The 17,237-nt window shown below is 45.0% G+C and overlaps 1 protein-coding gene across 1 annotated transcript; it reads right to left on the bottom strand.

Annotated features, from left to right (window-relative positions):
• Window positions 1-406: 406 nt before the first annotated feature.
• BNIP3 (BCL2 interacting protein 3) lies at window positions 407-10,856 on the bottom strand. Its single transcript, XM_054831144.1, has 6 exons — window positions 10,327-10,856; window positions 7,196-7,379; window positions 5,990-6,074; window positions 3,166-3,272; window positions 2,911-3,060; window positions 407-1,392 (listed from the first exon to the last, which is right to left on the bottom strand). Exons 1-6 carry the CDS (start codon window positions 10,511-10,513, stop codon window positions 1,341-1,343), a joined length of 765 nt encoding a protein of 254 aa, XP_054687119.1. The 5' UTR covers window positions 10,514-10,856; the 3' UTR covers window positions 407-1,340.
• Between the last annotated feature and the right edge of the window lie 6,381 nt (window positions 10,857-17,237).

Genomic DNA, 17,237 nt, shown 5'->3' with positions numbered 1-17,237 from the left:
CAGAGAAGCAGGGCCTGTGGCCACAGGATGGGGCTGGTGCTGGCCCACAGCCACGGTGCTGCGGCACGACAGCAGGAGCTTGGCACTGCCCCCCAGCCCCGGCCTCACAGGCTCAAGGGTCCTGCTGCGTAAGGACAAAGAGAAGGTAGAAAGCAAATTTATTTTTAAATGACAGCACAAAGCAGAAACACGTTTGTGAGGTCAGCACATTTCTGCTGAGGGAGTGAGGACTTCTGGCAGCTTGGCCATAGGCCAGTTTAAGGGACGATGGCATTTCCTACAGAAACCACTTATTTCTCAGTTATGCAAGTAAACGTCTTTAAACAAGAGTTTGACACCAAAACGCATCATCGGCTACTTTCAACAATTGTTAGAGAAAAAGGAGTGAGAAAACTCTGAATCCATGAGGAACCTTTTTATTTAAATATATAAAACATGGTATTTTGGCAAACATTCATTTTTCTCTCATTAAATAAGATAAAATCACTGAATGAAAAGGCATTCCATTAGTAAAAACAAATAAGCAAGCAACCGCATTTAAATCTATACAAGGATGAAGCAAACGTAAGATGCAAATTTATTATTTTACAGATAAAAAGAGAAGCCGAGAAGCAAGAGTCTGCAAGCAGATACAGCAGAGGAAACTTCTAATAATTGGGGAGTTAAATAAATGCCTTTGCAGAAGCAGCTATTCATTAGGCACAAAGTCCAAATTTAAACTCAGGCTGTAGTGCACCACACTGCACCAGTGACAAAGGGATAGAAGTTGGGCTCGCACGGCAGTTCCTCCCAGCTGGCTGTCTCTCAACACATCGCACCTCCACAAAAGCGAGAGCGAGCCAGGCAAACCCTACGGAAGGGAGAGACTGCCTCGGGGGAGGCAAAAGCTGCTCGGAATTCCCTGTACGATACATAAGGCCACACAGTGGTTTGGGCTAATCCCTTACAGTCATGATTACAGCAGCAGTGACGAATATTCACAGCTACGACGTACAAAGAAACAGCAGTTTAGATGAATACCTAGCTGAACCACAATTGCTATATTAAAGCTAGGATTGTTTTTAAACATCAAGTTCTTTCGATTTTCAAAGCTGCTTCACTACAAAGCCATATACCAGATGTTAATGCACCTGAAACACGCTCTACAAACCGACCCAGAGGGCTACACACAATACACAAGCTTTAGCATCTCTTTTCCCACTCACTAAACTAGGAACACAACATCACAGAAGCACACGCTGATCACGCAGTCATCGGTAGCCGAGACGTTGTTTCTGCTGTTCACCTCCCGCATTCCCAGACAAGTAGTTTCCTTGCTCCGAAACAGATTTCGGGTGCCTTTAAAAGGTACTGCTTGAAGCTGTGGTCGTAAGGCGTCTTCCAATGTAAATCCTGAGGATGAAAACACACGGTCAGCCAGCGTTGCACTCCAGAAGGAATGTCCAGCGCATAAGGGACATTTTTTTCTCATCACGTTACTAGCTGTGTAATTTCCAGCAGCGCAGGCTGTAATTCAGGAGGCAAATCAAGTGACTGCTATGAAACTCAGCTTTGAGGTGCCGGTGGCTTTGTGCTCAGCCCTGACTAACAACCCAAACTCAGACTGAACAACTCTGGGTAAGGTTTCAGTTTCAAGGACACCACAGTCAGAGCAAGCACGGGGTTAACCAACACACTTCAGTTCTCCAAGTCCGGTATTTTATTACCTTTTTCCTTTCACAGCTGCCTACATTGTGTCTTCTATTCATGTACTTCTTGTAGCTTAAAGAAATTATTAGTTTGAAGTGTAACTATTTTACTGATACTACATTAAGCACTTCTGAAGATGTGACTTTGTACTCACTCGTTACAGAACTGGAATGAGGCAAATTTGCAGCAGCAGTGGAAGTGACCAGGAAGACAGGAAGTACTTACATCAAACTTGTGTTCATTTTGAAAGAAAAATTCCATTACGCTTTTACTCTATCTTGTACAGTTACTCATTTTAATTTTGGAAGGAGTTACATTGGTTTCACATTACGAGACTGAGACCCTGACTTTGTGCAGGAAGATGACCCATGCCCTCACCCATCCGAACAGATGCGCATGGCAGGGACCAGGGAAGACGCGGGCTGTCCCTCCTTCCAGGTGCCATAGCTGCACTCTGTCCTCCCCTGCCCTCTCTCCTGCATCCCCCCACGCTCGACTCTCGTAGCCTTGGTAAGGTTCAGGGTTTATGCAAGGGGGTGAGCAGAGAAAGAGCAGGACCGGAGCTAACAGCAAGGCCTGGAGAACAGGCGTCGCCCCAGAACTCGTCTGACTTCCCCCTAAGCCCTCCCACGGGGCAGAGCGTTCTCTTCTCCAACGGAGAGCGGCCAGGCTCGCCTGGACTCCTTAGGCGCAGGCAAACTCTGATCCTGACTAAAAGGCATTTCACCTCTTCCCTTTAGTCCATGTCCTGTAACTGTCTGTAAAGAAGGATCATCTAACCCCTAAATCACCTCAAGAAAACCAATGCCTGTTTCGTTTGGTGGCCCCCATCCCTCCCAGGTGTGAGTGGAATTTTAAAACATTAAATACTATCTTTGTCTTCTGCAATTAGTTGTGAGATTAGAAGTCATATCTCCAATGGAACCAAGTACTGTGTAAGTATAACTATAGTTCATATATATATAAATCCTAATTTCACTGCTCCTTAATTATTTTGAAAAATTCTCAACTAGTGAGAAAAGCAGAAAAGGAAAACTCGATACACCAGCAATACCACAAACAGACCAGCAGAAAGCACTTCCTGAAGAACTATTGGTCCCCCTTGCATGGAGAAAAGTACATTATTCATCTCCGAGACAACAAGGGAATTGGGAGTCAGAATTAGGCCTCAGAGAAAACAGGTTAAAAAAAAAAATCTACTTTTTTTTTATTTAAACTTACCCTAGTCCAATGGCAAGCAAGTGAGAAAGAAGCAGAGATGGGAGAAAAACCTTCAAAAATTCTGCTGAGAATATCCCCCCTTTCTTCATGACACTGGTATTTCTCATGCTGAGTGTAGCGGTGCGCCTGGGATGTTTAAAGAGGAATTCCCTAGTTTTGAGGTAGAAAACAGAGTCACAGCATTAACAGATATGTATTTAGACTTGTGGGAGTACAAGCTGCATCTGTGCTCATCCAGAAACTCAGAGCACTCACTTCGGAGGGATGTTCTCCGGCCTGCTGGACCAATCCCATATCCAATCCGCATTCTTCTTCAGGAGCCTTTCTACTTCTTTCCTCCTTTCAAGAAAATCTTCTTCAGACTGAAACAAAGAGCCATTATCAATCAGCACTGGGAACTATGATGGGTAGGCAGTTAGTACTGCAAAACAAAGCTCCAGCTTTGCACTCAAGGCCACACACTAGACCACCCCGATGCTCACTGCTCCCATCTTTTCCCACTGTGGACTCTCCATATCACTTCTGCTGAAGAATTTAGATCCTGGATGAAGACAAGGGGAGGAAGGAGATCTGCCTTCAGAGCAGGATGTGAATGGAAGGGACTATATCCCGTATCCATATCCCGTATTTGCTGAAGTAAAGACTACTCTGGAAATAAAATGCCAGAGCCCTGCATCTAATCCTTACATATAGGATCTGAAGGTATCTCCAGTTCACATATCTGACTGAGATTTGGCTGAAGAAGCTTTTTGCCTGCATTCAAAACTGGACAGAAGATATACTTATCTGAAGATCCTTGATCAAGCTAATACTAGTCAAGAGAAACTAATTCGAGTCTCAAAGCTGCCTGGCTTTTGGGGCAGTATTGGGAATACAGGTGAACTGAGCCCAGGTCTATCTGTGCAGGAAAAAAACCCCAAACAGTGGCTTTGTCTTCAAGTGAGTTACAGCATAAATGCTGAGTAAGAACAGAGCTTCTTGCTTAATACATGTGCATTAAATGGAGCCAAGGTCTTGTGATAAAAATAGTATCTGATCACAGAATTAAAATAGCCACACTGGCACACATACACACTTAAGAATGGAAATAAAATTGTCCAAGCAACTTTAATTCTGATGGTTTTCTAACTTTTGATTATTTGTTCTCAAAGTCTTTTAGATCTAATGATCTAATCATCTTTAAACAAGTGAAGGGTTTTCTTGAAACATGAAACAAAAATAATTAATTTCCAGTACCATATTTAGCTAACCTAAAGGTGGTAATTCATTCAGCTAGATTCCTGTAGGAGTGTGGAGATGATGAGGAGAGTTTCAGATAAAGGAAGAGGCAATGGGACTAAACACATTTTATATACTTCTGAGAACTGATCACATCTCCGTATTATTGAAACAGCTGTATAACCTAGAAACTGTATGAAGCTGAAACCCCACAAGGTTAAACACTGTACAAACAGCAAACACAGACTTTGTTTTAAAAAGTTCCTAAGACTGGGTAGAAAAAGTGAACTAAATGAACTAACGCAGACAGCCAAGGAACTCAAGGAGACCCTGAGATGGTAATACCTGGTGCACACTCAGCTACAGATGATAAACAGCAAAACTGAGAGAGGGAGGTGATGGGAGAAGTCAGGCTTTTTAGAGTGAAATGCAGTGGTCCTGAGTTCTTACTAGAATTAAAGAAATAACATTGCACACGGAGCACGAGTACCTGTTACTGCTGGTAACTTTTGCTAGTTTATCATACTTTGCTATTTCTTTTCATGCAGAGGCTCCAAGTGAAATATAACCTTGATTTCTAATTGCTAACTGCTAACCCTGTAAGAATTAGTTGCAGGCACAGAATAAATTTCTGTTTAACAAGAAAACAGTATCTCTTTGTATGTAAACAGTGCAGGGAGAGTAATTTACCCAAGATAATACAGCAAGTCTTTGTAAGAGCAGAGAAATTTACTTGAATATTTTTAATACTTCACTCCTCAAAATGTTTTTTAAGTAATTCTTTTCACATTAAAGCTAGTATCTAATTACAGTGAAGACAAGATTTTAGCCTGTCATCATGCAATAAGCTATATATTGATAAAATGAGGTTAATATACAGTATCCTTTCTCCCCTCATTCTTTTCTCAAATTTATTTACTGATTTTCTTTGCCAGTATGTAAACAGATGTACAAGATGAAATTAAAAATTAAATTAGAACTAACAGTGAGTTTTTCAAAGGAGCACGTAGAAATGTTAAATACTAGTTGTTAAAATGAATTGGAATCATAAAGCAATGATGGCAGTGCTTTGGAAATGTATGTTATTGGCTGTCACATTTAAGTGACAAGAAATTCTTGCTGCTGTCAAATTCACTTTTGAAATTCATAATGCAGCGGTGGTAGTGCATTTAAATAAAATGTCATTGCAGGGGATGCATGAAGTGTACCAAGTTGACAGTCAGTGGGGGAAGAGGAAACTTCTGCAGGATAAGTTGTCCACAGAACATTAACGTTCACCTATATAGCCAGGCACATACCCATCCTGTTGATGCGTTTCCTATGCACCTTAATGTAAAGTTTGATTGTCCTACAATCTGTTAGACTTCCATCACAACTGACCTATTGACTAGGGAAGAATAATGCCGACTTCACAGGACAAATGAAACCATGATAGAGAACACATCTCAGGATCACCCAAAGTTGGAGGCCTAGCAAGGTGCTGACTCCAGCTCTCTTCAATTCCAGCCTAGCTGTTATCTTCCGGATTCTCTTTTTCCCTAAAAGCTACTCACAGGATCTGAAGGTTGGCCTTTTCAACTTGTGGCTGGAAACAGGCATTTGAGAACCCAGCCACTTTAAAAGACAATAGACTAGGACACTTAAATCCTTCTGAAAAATCTCAGGTTACAGATTAAAAAAATAAAAAAAAATCCATGCAAGTCAGATACAAATACACAAAGCCTGATTCTGCAAAGATTAGTCTAAGTTACCGAGTTATTTAAGTCTCTACATTAGCAGCTTCATCTCTTATTTCCTAATGCTGGTTTTCAAACAACGAGAGTAAGAAATTCTTTCTCCCAAAGCAAGATGAGATTTTTACCTGAAAGCTATTCTTTTCTCCACTGCTGTGACTCTCTATTTCCAAAGCTCTGTGACTGTCCTGAGGTGTCTGGGAACGAGGAGGGCTTGATAAAGAGAAGTGCAAGTAAGAAAGAACTCATTAAGTTTTTTATGTCATTGTTTATGGTATGCACTAAAAGCTAGTCAATGAAGCTTATATGCACAGTTCTCCCAAGGAGCTACGGTGCCCTGACCATAACTTAAGAGATTAATCTGCCGATGGGTGACATAATCCAGCCGTCGTATTCAATTAATCTTTGATTTTCTAACAATCTGACAAGAAGCTTGTTGCACAGAGCTGTTTTTCAGCAGTGCAGAGATATGCCTACGAGACTGTATGATTTGGAAGGTGTTCCTTACTAAATAACAATGGGCAGCAAATGATGAATAAAACTGGGGTTTGGTTCGAATTCAAACTAGCTAGACAAGACTAGGAAGTTTTGTCTATTTTCAGTTCTGTAGTTCCCTTTTTTTTTTTCTGTAAATAAGATTTAGGCTGCAGACTTCACAGCCCAAAATCAAATAAATGAATTAATAACATTGACTGATAATTTGCATCATATGCAAGTTGTTTTGTTGTGTTATACTGCTAGAAATCTGTTATGTTTTGTTAATCAGATATCGGACAATTCTTCAACAATTACCTAAGAACTATTAAGTTATGTACCTCATTACAAAAACACAAGTTCCTTTTCATCACCTTTCTCTGACATTCCTGTTCCAGGCAGCAGTGTTAGTAGCACTTAAGAGCCACACTGACACTGCGCAGGGACTGATCCTTTAGAATGACAGCCACACACGGCTCCAGAGTATTTTATTTACTAGAAGGTGGCTGCTGCTCGTACACAGGCAGCCCACCGTGGGAAGTTCAGCTGCTGCTGCTGGACTTCTTTATCAGGATACACCGAAACCCCAAGATAGCATCTTTGTGCTATGTGAGAAGCCTTCTAGAGTCCCCTCCCCTGTAACTTCTTTCTGGTTTCAGGACAGTCTTCTACCCAAGCATTACTCTAATATTTAAATACCAGTCTTCTAAACATGAAATTTTCCTATCTCTTCCTCTCTGCATGTCTGCATCTATACAGACACAGACATCTAAGCATTTCTGTATTTGTCTTTGCCACTTGTGCATAAAAATGGCTTTATGTAATAGTGACTTTTGCTTATGATAAAGCATTTTGTTTACCTGTCACAATGTGAACTTTCTCTTGAACTGCTTCGTCCAGATTCGTGTTGAGCATCAAGGAGTATTTTCTCCATGTCACCATTGTGAATGGAAATAGAGGCTGGTACTTGTTCTTGGCCCGTCAGAGTGACAGTGTTTCCACTGCCGTTTCCATTACTGCTGAAGTGGAGTTCCACCCAGGAACCTGCTTGGCATAATTGAAAACAGAACCAGAATAAACCAAGTGGTTTTGCGTAAAAGGCATGTAAAATATGAGACTGCTGATCCTCCCCAGCGTGACATTACAGTATGAGATACAGAGGTACTAGCACTGACATCGCAGCTAATAAACACGATGAAATACCAAAACGCGGGGGCACTTTTGTTAGTGAGCTGGAAAGTCTGACAGAACTGAAAAGAAACTGGTCAGTACATCATGTCTCTTTCTGCAGCTGAAGATCTTTTATTTTGGGATATGTTTAATTTTTGTTGTTCAACATAGGCAGTAGCCAAATACAATAATCTCAAGGCCTTTCTCTGCCAAAGTTTATTTATTCATGTATCAAAAATATTTTAGGCTCAAGAATCCAATAGCTGTGTTTTGTTTAGCCTTTTTTCAGTAAGCATTTTTAGGTGTTACTGTGAAGCAATAGAGGATATGTGGCAACAACTAGATCATGTGTTTGCTTCTTGCAGTATATTTAACACAGTCACATGTTGCTTTGTTGGTTTTTTTTTTTAAGAGCATGCTGAATAACTCTCTTCTGGGCTAGCAGCAACTAATGCATAAACAGACCTGTACCTGCTGTCTCATTTATAAGGGACAGATAATATTTGAATTATGAAAGCATCAGTAGAATTTACCTATGTAACATGTTCTGTGAGTAAACAACAGTAGAAGTAGATAGATGTATTGTGCCCATCCTAGAGCAGTTTACAGGAAATAGAACAGCAAATACAAGGAGAAAGCGGGAGGTGAAGCTCCCCGAACGCTGGTGAGCACAGCAGAAAGGATGTCTCAGGCACAAGCAAGGAAAGGGAGACACAGATAGTGGTGTTTGGACTGCTCTGGCTGGGGCAGAGCTCAGAAATAAGCCATGTTCAAGGCAACGGCAGAAGGAACAAAGGAGCCGTTTTAAAGGTATGTGGATGAGGAGAAGCCAATGCAGAGATCTAGTGTGAAATATAAACATCAAATGAAGAAAGATATTCCAGTTGTGAAGAGAGAGAATGTTCATAAATGGAATGAAAACAGCAAAAAACCAAACTGTTTAATCTGCATTAATATCTCTCTTCCAAAAAGCCAGATGACCACAAAATCTTTAGAACAGAAACATACTGGGTTACCAAGTTTTGAAGAAACCTTTTCTGGCTAGCCTCTTTTACTTTACAACTGGTTTGTTGTTTTGGTTGGTGTCGTTCCCCCCCCCCGCCCCGTGACTACATGTGGTATGTGTCTGGGTATGTGTTTACACCCAGACAAACTTTTCCCTACTCTTTCCCCCAAGATTTATGAAAGCCCAAGTTGTTACCAAAGAATGATCACAACCACTAAAGTTTAAAGATAGTGTTCAAATGGATCTCTGGCTCCAGCTACCTCGAGAGTATCAGCTAGCTCCTATCTACCTGTCCTGGCTCCTCAGCACGTCCCACCTCAGCTTCTGCTCCTCTCCTTGCCAAAGCAGAGCCACTCCGTGCTGCATGGGCTGCACCACCCTGGCTTGCATACCTGGTCATAAGCTATTTCCTTCTGCAAAGATGCATCTCTTTGTGGCACACTCACATTCCAATCATCATCAGCACCACAGGCAAACAAACATACAGCATACTAACACTACCCACTGAAATCTTACCCGATCCAGTACAGTGAATGTATGATAAAGCGTGGAGAAAATTAAGATTATAACAGAAGGATCACAGTACACGCATTTTACACAATGTTTTTGTTCTTTCAGACACTCTTGGGAGTAAGCTTGCGCTAGTGCACTACGAATGTGTTGTTATATTATCATTTAAAGATACAAGAGCCTGTATTTTTATGAAGTTGGAAATATAAACAGGTAAGAGAACATGTAACGGGACAATGTAAACTGAACGGACTGAGTTGTGGGGAAGGATTCTGAAGAGAACAATCTCATATGATATTCCTGCCCAGGATACGTGCCATGGGAACACAGATTAGCATTAAGGGGCACTCAAGTCTGCCCTGGAAATCTTAGTTTCTTAATATACAGCTTTCAAAACTGGAAACAAAAGAGCACAATTCCACAAAAAGATGAGAACATCTCCTGAAATTGCTAAGATCACGGTGTAAATCACACACTTTAATACGTGGCTGCACACAGATCTTTCACTTTGAGGTAAATTTGCTCCTGACCTTTGCTAAAAGCACAATACACGCACCTGGTGCGGATCTCTCCTCAAAGGCAGATCCCAAACCGCCCAGAGACGGCTTCTTTTGACGAGAAAGGATTTATATCTCCCACAGCACACACATCTCAAGAGGACCTGCATTAATCTAGCCATACTTGGTAGTTGAGCTACGCAACCGAGACAGCACGGCTTTTTTAGTCTGACCTGTTCTTCCACCCGACTTCTCCGCGTTACGAGGAAGCTCTGCAGACGGTTTAACGAGCAGTTACTGCCAGGCCGCTGCACGGCCACAGACTAACGGAGGGGAAACCCGCCGCACGCACGGGCTGACCGGGCACGCCAGGCCTCACCCGCCCGCTCGGGCGGCGACCGGCAGCTGAGCGGCCCCCAGGCCCGTCCCCTCGGGCACGCTCAAACCCAGCACGGCGGCGCGCTGCTGGTGCCTCCGTGGCTGCCAGGCGCTGCCCCGCGGTTCCTCCCTCCGCGAAGCGCCCGGGCGAGGCCGGGCCTGGGCCCCGAGGTGAAACCCGACCGCCGCGAAGCGCCCGTGCCCCGGCAGCAGAGGCACCGCCCGGCCTCGCCTCCTGCCGCGGCCTCCAGGCAGGCCCGGGGCGGCAGCCCGACCGCCCGCCTCAGCGCCGCCCCTGAGGGCTGCGCCGGCGGCGGCAGCGCAGGCCGGCGGGAACCGAGGGAAGGAGGAGGGAGACCGGACACCGCCACGGCCGCCAACGCGGCGCCCCGCGGCCCGGGCCCCGCTGCAAGCGGCCGACGGCCCTTACCCTGCAAGTTCTCCTCCTGCGGGCTGAGCCGCGACATGGCGCGGCCTCCGCTCTTCTGCCGCCGCGGCGGAGCGACGCGCCGAGCCCGGTGCTGCGGACGCGGCAGAACACACACTGGCCGCCACCGCCGCAGCCGCCGCTCCTGTGGGACGAGCCGCCGTGACGTCAGCGGCCTCCCCGTTCGCATTGGCGGCCGCCGCGGGGCGGGGGGAGGCGGGGGCGGAGCCAGGCGCGTCGCGCTCTCCCTCACGTTCCCTCAGCTCCCTCCGCTCCCTCACGTTCCCTGCCCGGCCCTCGGCTCCTTCCCGCCGTGATGGCGGCGGGGCCCGGGGGGGAGGTTGAGTGCGGATCGGTGGATCCCCCAAGCCCCCGGGAGCAGCGGGCGAGGTCCCGTGCTGGCCCCCGACCGCAGCCGGGAGGGCCCGAGCTGAAGAACAGGGTAACTCCCTCAGAGAATCCCTCCTTTCCCCGCTGCCGACACGCTGTACGCGCCCCGCACGCCCCCGTCCTGCAGCGTGCGATCCCGTTTGCGTCTGGTAACTAAATACGGTGCTTCTTACATAAAGTTGTGCAGAGCAAAACTGTACTTGAGTTTCGAGGGAAGCCGTGTCTCATTGCAAAGGCACAGGTGCTGGCCTCCACACCAGCCTGACAGCTCTCCAATAATGGCACAGGGCCTTGAAATAGATAATAATTAATTCCGTCTCTTTTTTAACGTTGACGAAGGCTGTAATGCCATCCGAGCGGAGAGCAGGGGCTCCCCGAATAGGAAACCCCTCAGTAAAGGCTAGTGCTGCCATTTGAAGGCAGATACTGAGTTACTGCTGGGAATGTATAAAGACAAATAGATAACATTTTATTTAGCCAGAGGATGGGTAAAGTGTTGTTTACTTAATTAAAGGACGCAGGCATTTTCTCTAGTTTGACATTGTTCTCATTTGTGCCTTTCTGCAGTGGACAATCACAAAGCCCAAGTAAAATACGTCTTCTGGTAAATTTTTGGTGAGTTACTACAACAGCAAGGAGCGTTGACCCGCAGCCTCCCCGGAAAGACAAGGCCAGGGTTTTATCGGTAAGTGCATCAGACTCAGTACAGCCAATGGCTTATGGGGCAAAGCGCAGTAACAGTGTGGCCCATGCAGACGTTTTCAGGGTCAGTTCTCCAGCTTTCCGTCCATCCCTAACACACCATTTTTTACGCCCAAGCCCCAGCCCCTGGGACTCTCAGAGAGCTTCAAGCAGGACCTGATCTGTGCATCTGCCCTTGCATAACCCTGGGGCAGCGCTCCGGAGCAGCCCAACGCCATGGTCTGTGCACGCAGGGAGGGGTGCAGGGCCTGGCCTGGCAGCCACAGCTGGGCACAGCTGGAGGGCTGCTGTGCGGCCAGGCTCCTCGCAGGCAGGCAGCTGTGAGAGGTGAGGGATGGCACACATGTGGCCCCTTCAGAGGTCAGCCTTTCCAAGCACGCCACTGCCTAAACAATCTTCTGTTATGCCTGACCACAGGAAATCTGTTGAGGAATTTGCATTTAATTTGCATGATTAAAAATAAATTTTGCTCTACTAAGTAACTTAAGGCAAATTTGTCCTTGGCGGAACAAAATACAATTTTTAATTGAACTACTGTTGAAGAAGCAAGTTACTTCTGTTTATGCATTTGTTTATTACACGTCCTCATGCACTAGGCCGGATAGCCGGGCGCAGACATGGCTCTGAAAGCTGGGGGCCCATCGGGTTTGATGCTCGTCCTGCAGCTCTCTGCTGCTCTCTGCTGTCCAGCAACCTTCCCCTTGCTCATCGCTGTGAAAAGGACACCCGGGCAGCCTTGAGCACAGAAAAGAAGAGCAAGTTCATCATTCCAGGAATCCGTTAGTCTTCTCCGTGTGAATATTACACTTTCATGCCTCAGGGACTTGGGCAGTGTTTAAGGAACTGAAAGCTCAACGCTGTATTGACACGAAGACGTGGTGACTGGCTCAGGAGGGAGGAGGGGGTCACCAGAGCAACTGCAGTCCTGCTGACACAATCACCTCTTGTCCTCTCCCGCTGAAATGATTTGTGTGCAGATTTGCAGCCACGGGGTATCTCCCAATCAACAGGCCTGAATAGCATTTTCCTCCGCTCCAGGAACCAGCAGTAACTCTACGATACTCATCGCAGGTGGAAACGTGCTCCGACAATGTCTCCTACTGGCACAAAAACCCCGACAAGTATTTTATCCTCTGGTGCTGGGCAAACCCTGCACATATCCTACATGAAGCAGTGTAGCCTGTTTCGGCAGCACAAATATCATATTGTCTCTGAACTGGCTTCCTCTGTTATTGGTTTTTGGCAGCAACAGGCTCTTCTCTAGGAGGAATTTGGGCAAACACGGAGCTCTGTTGGGGTTTCCTCATTGAGTCACTCCCCTGTTGCTCTCTTGGGAAGAAGAGAGGAGTCGACTCCACCTTTTCCCCTCGGCAGGATGCGCTTTCTAATTGGGCAAGTGTGTGGGAAGGTAAGAAAGACAAGGCATTGTTGTTTCAAGCCTGCAGTTTTTCCAGCATGGTGGAAAAGTGTATTGAAATTGCCTACAGGTCATTAGGTTCTTCAGCTGCCCCCACGTGCAAAGGGCAAAGCAGAAGGAAGAGGTATAAAAGGGAACCTGGAGCAATGCTCCACCTGCTACCACTAACAGATTTTGTTCAGGCATTTCCAGCAATATTCTGGAATGAGAATGTACAGCTTGTGGGCCAACTCTTCGAAAGTAGGAACTCTGTTCATTTGTAATAAAACAGTGCTTAATATTTCCACCAATACGTGACAGTACTCCTTCGTCCTTGGTGTCGCAGTAAGGAGTCCTGACCAGACCGCCAGGATGCACACCTGGGGGCCTGCACCCAGTGAGGGCACCCCTGTGAGGGTTTGTTTCAAAACAAAATCACTTTCTCCACCTTATAGGAGGGGAAATTGATTTTATTTTGATACAAAAGGAGCAGCATTGTTACAATGTTGCAAAGTTATAACAACAAAACACCAGGGAAAGGGCGCTATGTTTAACCTCTGAATGCACATTTATGATTTTACAGTATTCGTTATCCTAGACATCAAATACAAGGGGTTTGAATTAAAAAAAAAAAATTAAGAGAAAAAATGTCATAAATTGCAGGGAAAGGTATCATTTGGGTAGTAGTAAACACTGAAGTGTTAAAATTAAATTTTCAGGAATTTTTTCTGTTGACACTTCTCTGACTTTGAAAAATAATTAATATTGCAAACCATGGGTCAGAGTCTGCTCTGACTTTGGTCATCTTTAATTAAGGGAAAAAACTTACTGCTGTAGGTGTAATTACAGGTGTAGCAGGTATAATTACATGGTTAGTTATAATAAATATATGTAAGTGCCTAAAATGTGATGTCTGTGCTCAAGAGCCGGTGTAAACTCTCCAGAGACCCTGCCAGGGCTCTGGGCACACCGGTGGCCCCCTGCCTGAGCCCCTGGGCCCCCTCCCAGCCACCCTCTGCCCATGGCCCCAGAGTCCAGGGGTTTGCTCCTGTTCGGAGTGGTGCTGCAGGTGCTGTGCCTGCTCCCAGCCCTGCTCCTGGAGGATTTGGATCTTCTGACCTGGTTCATGGACGTGCCTTTTCCTGTTGATGGGGTGTGTTGTTTCCCATCACCACCCCGCTGTGCTTGCCCAGCGTGGGGGAAAGAGGCAAGAGACACCGGTCATCCAGTCAAGTCAAGAAGGACTTGAACAAGCTCAGAAAAGCTTCAGAGCTTGACAAAAAGAAGCTACAGCCCCTTTCTCCAGTGCTAGCCCTCAGGGAGGAAGATGAGAGTAATCTAAAGTCCTTCGAAGGTAGGCGGCCAGAGGTGCAGCATGTGCCGTGCAGATGTCAGCTGCCAGCGCTGCTCTGCTCTGCACTGCTGCTGCCACCCAGCACCGCAATGGCCCCACCGCACCGCGCGTCTCTGACGCTCGCTTTCTCTTTGCCTGTTCTCTGTTGGCTGATCTTCCCTTCAGGAAACCGATTTACCAGAAGCCACTTCTGCTTTAAGGCAGGTATAAAATAGGGTCCAGTTAATCTGTACCAGTAGGTATCACAATACAGCTGCGACAGCTTACCTCTGGGATCTTTCATTAGTAATTGGCTGAATGCATTTATTTTCATATACATCTTTATGGTAACAGATTTTTGGTTATTGCCAGAAAAGCACTCAGCTGTGAACAGGGAAAAGTGTAAAATGTATTGGATGAAATCTTTAACAGCTTATTGATTTGTTATCTGTGATCCTCTTTCAGTTTGGAACCCACTTCAATTTTATTTACTTGTGTGTCAACAGAACAATCATGTATTGATTAGTTCCTTTTACGTCAGAGAGAGTGACCCACCTCCTCCATCCACTAGAGAAGGCAGTATTTGAGATAGTTACGAAGTCACACTTGCTGGTCAGACAACTGCAACTTTGTGCTTAGTTTTAAGTGTGTGGATTTGTACTGATGTGGCAGCTTGCAACAGCTGTGAGGAACAATTGTTTTAGGCATTACAGAAAAAATGTTTCTGATCCCAAACTGATTATAAATTTAAATTACTTTAAAAATGAATAATGATTAATTTGTTTGTTTGTTTGTTTCTTATTGATATAAATCAAAGTCTTCTGTCTCAACTTTATGATGGATACAGTGTAAGGTATGGTGCAACCAGAGGGCAGTCTCAGGACTGATTTGGGAGAATGTGCCTCATCACTTCAGATGGTGACATCACTCCATGCAACACAAGAGATGAAGCTCACTGCTTTCGTTATGTGCCTCCTAGTCCTCTCCAGTGGCATGACACTGCTGTTTTGCTCACCTGTGCAAAACACAGGCCCTTAAAAGCTGCTGAAATCTGAGAACTACCTGTTTTCATCTGCTTTTTTCACTCCCAACAATGGCTTAGTTATTAACCTTCCTGGCTGCCTCTGGGAAACAAAGCAGTATGTATATTTTTATGCTGTGCATTTCTTGGAATGGTGTTCATCATTAACTACCAAACTGTGCTCAGATACTCATTTCTGAGCTGTTCATGCTTATCCAGGCTGTTGACATGAGGAGATCTAACAGATACACATAGTCTATTGGTTTGACTTCTTTATACCTGAGATTTAAAAACCAAAACAATCTTGACACAGGGAATTTAATGAACTGATTTAATATGCAGTCTAAAGAAGGAAAGGAATTAGGGGCTAAGTCTGCCCATGAAAATTATATCAGTTTAAGCAAATGTATTTCTAAAGTGATTTAAATGGGAAGAGTCTTATGTAGCCACTCTTTAATTGGCTCATATTAGCTTAGAAGTGGGTAAGATTGGTCAAACTGTTGGGCACAAGCCATTGGGTGCTGCTGGGGAGCCCTGGCACCACAGGCTTGGAGCCCCCCAAGCTGCCTCTGGGATGGCATGACCTGAGCCACAGCCTGCCTCCACACCCAAACGCTGCTCCCCACCACCCCTGAAGCCCCCAACAGAACGGCAGCCACAAATATCACCAGTCCTGAAAGCTGCTGGTGAGCACCCCGATTGTGTGCATTTCTTCTGGCAGCCCTAGAGTCAGCCGAGCTCATGGAATCTGACTGGGAGACTCTGAACGGGACATACGTCCTATAAGTAATGAAGGAAGTGAGGAGTAAAATAATATCTCCCCAATCCATCAGCATTTGGGAGAAACTAAATGGACATGGAAGCTTCCTTTGGTATAATTTTTAATGTTAGGTTTTAACAGGCCTTTGCACTACAGGGGTAGAGGACAGAGAAAATGAGATCCTCTTACAGGTGAAATAAAACCAAGACTTGGGTGCAAAAGAGCCTGAGTCCTCTGTTTGGGTCAATCTTGTTACTTTTTTGTGAGATTTGATTTCTTCAAGTTTAATTTATGAGTGTGCATCACTGTTCCTTGCATACGCTTGTCTCTTTTCTATGTATTAATTTTTTCTTACAGCAATTTCTGATGACCCAGTGACAGAAATCTGATGATTAGTATCATTCATTCCTTACAGAATCATCATTTGGCTTTGCAGCCTGGACAGGTGCAGAAGACAGGACGCATTGTCTGTGGACTTTATTTTAGATATTCAAATAGGACTTTATTTTAGATTTTCAAATGGATGCTCTACCATTAGGACTCAGAAATACCATTCTCTTACTTTAAAAGGTGCTCATAGAACCAGATTTGACATTAGAAATGCAGATCGAAGCTTACCTGAAAGCCAAGCAAAGAAGGGCTCTCTCTGGACATCTTTTATCTGCCTGTAGCCCCAAGGTGTGGTTATTCTGCTCCAGAGGATGGGGTGCAAAGCAGTCTCCTGCAGAACAGGATCCGGAGTGAATGCGGCCCTCTATTGCTCCTGCCGTCTGCATATTCTTCAGCAGAGCAGCGTCCCTGTTTATCAAAGCGTTGCTTAATGCGCTGTACCTCAGGATCTCATCACAGTATTTTCTTGACTAAGAAGGATTAATTTTGTTCCATTTGGAGAGAAAGAAGAAGAAAAAAAAAAGGTGCCTCTGGCATCACTGCAATCCCAGGGCTCTGCTGTGCGTTCTGTGCAGCGTCTTTCATGTTTACCTCTAGCAGTTACTGAGTAAGAGGCTGAGGAAAAGATTCATGCCCAGTTTCTGTAGATAGCTGTGCAGAGTGCTACGTGTAAAATCACCTGGCTGACCTGCTGATCTGTATTACAGATAAGTTGTGAACAGTGTGCTGAGATAGCTGGAAAAGACAGAAATCAGATGTTTAAAACAAAAAACAGACTTCTGTTGGTTTGCTTTTCAACCTCTAAAATGGAATAAATTCTGTCTGCTTCTAGTGTGAATCAGAAAAGTGGAGCACAAAAATTTTGGCAGCTCTTGTTTACTTGCTAACTTCAGGTTTTTAAGGATCGTTAACAGTTTTGTTC

This window comes from Grus americana, chromosome 7 (assembly GCF_028858705.1).
Source record: "Grus americana isolate bGruAme1 chromosome 7, bGruAme1.mat, whole genome shotgun sequence".
Taxonomy (NCBI): domain Eukaryota; kingdom Metazoa; phylum Chordata; class Aves; order Gruiformes; family Gruidae; genus Grus; species Grus americana.
Note: the sequence above shows the minus strand (reverse complement) of the source record. Positions and strands in the feature narration are given on the sequence as shown.

Coding starts and splice junctions, on each gene's coding strand:
- BNIP3 (XM_054831144.1), bottom strand. CDS start 10,513: ATGCGAACGGGGAGGCCGCTGACGTCACGGCGGCTCGTCCCACAGGAG. Junction 3,273..5,989: donor GAGAAAAGAATAGCTTTCAG/GTAAAAATCTCA, acceptor TCTTTGTTTCAG/TCTGAAGAAGATTTTCTTGA. Junction 3,061..3,165: donor CCGGAGAACATCCCTCCGAA/GTGAGTGCTCTG, acceptor CCTCAAAACTAG/GGAATTCCTCTTTAAACATC.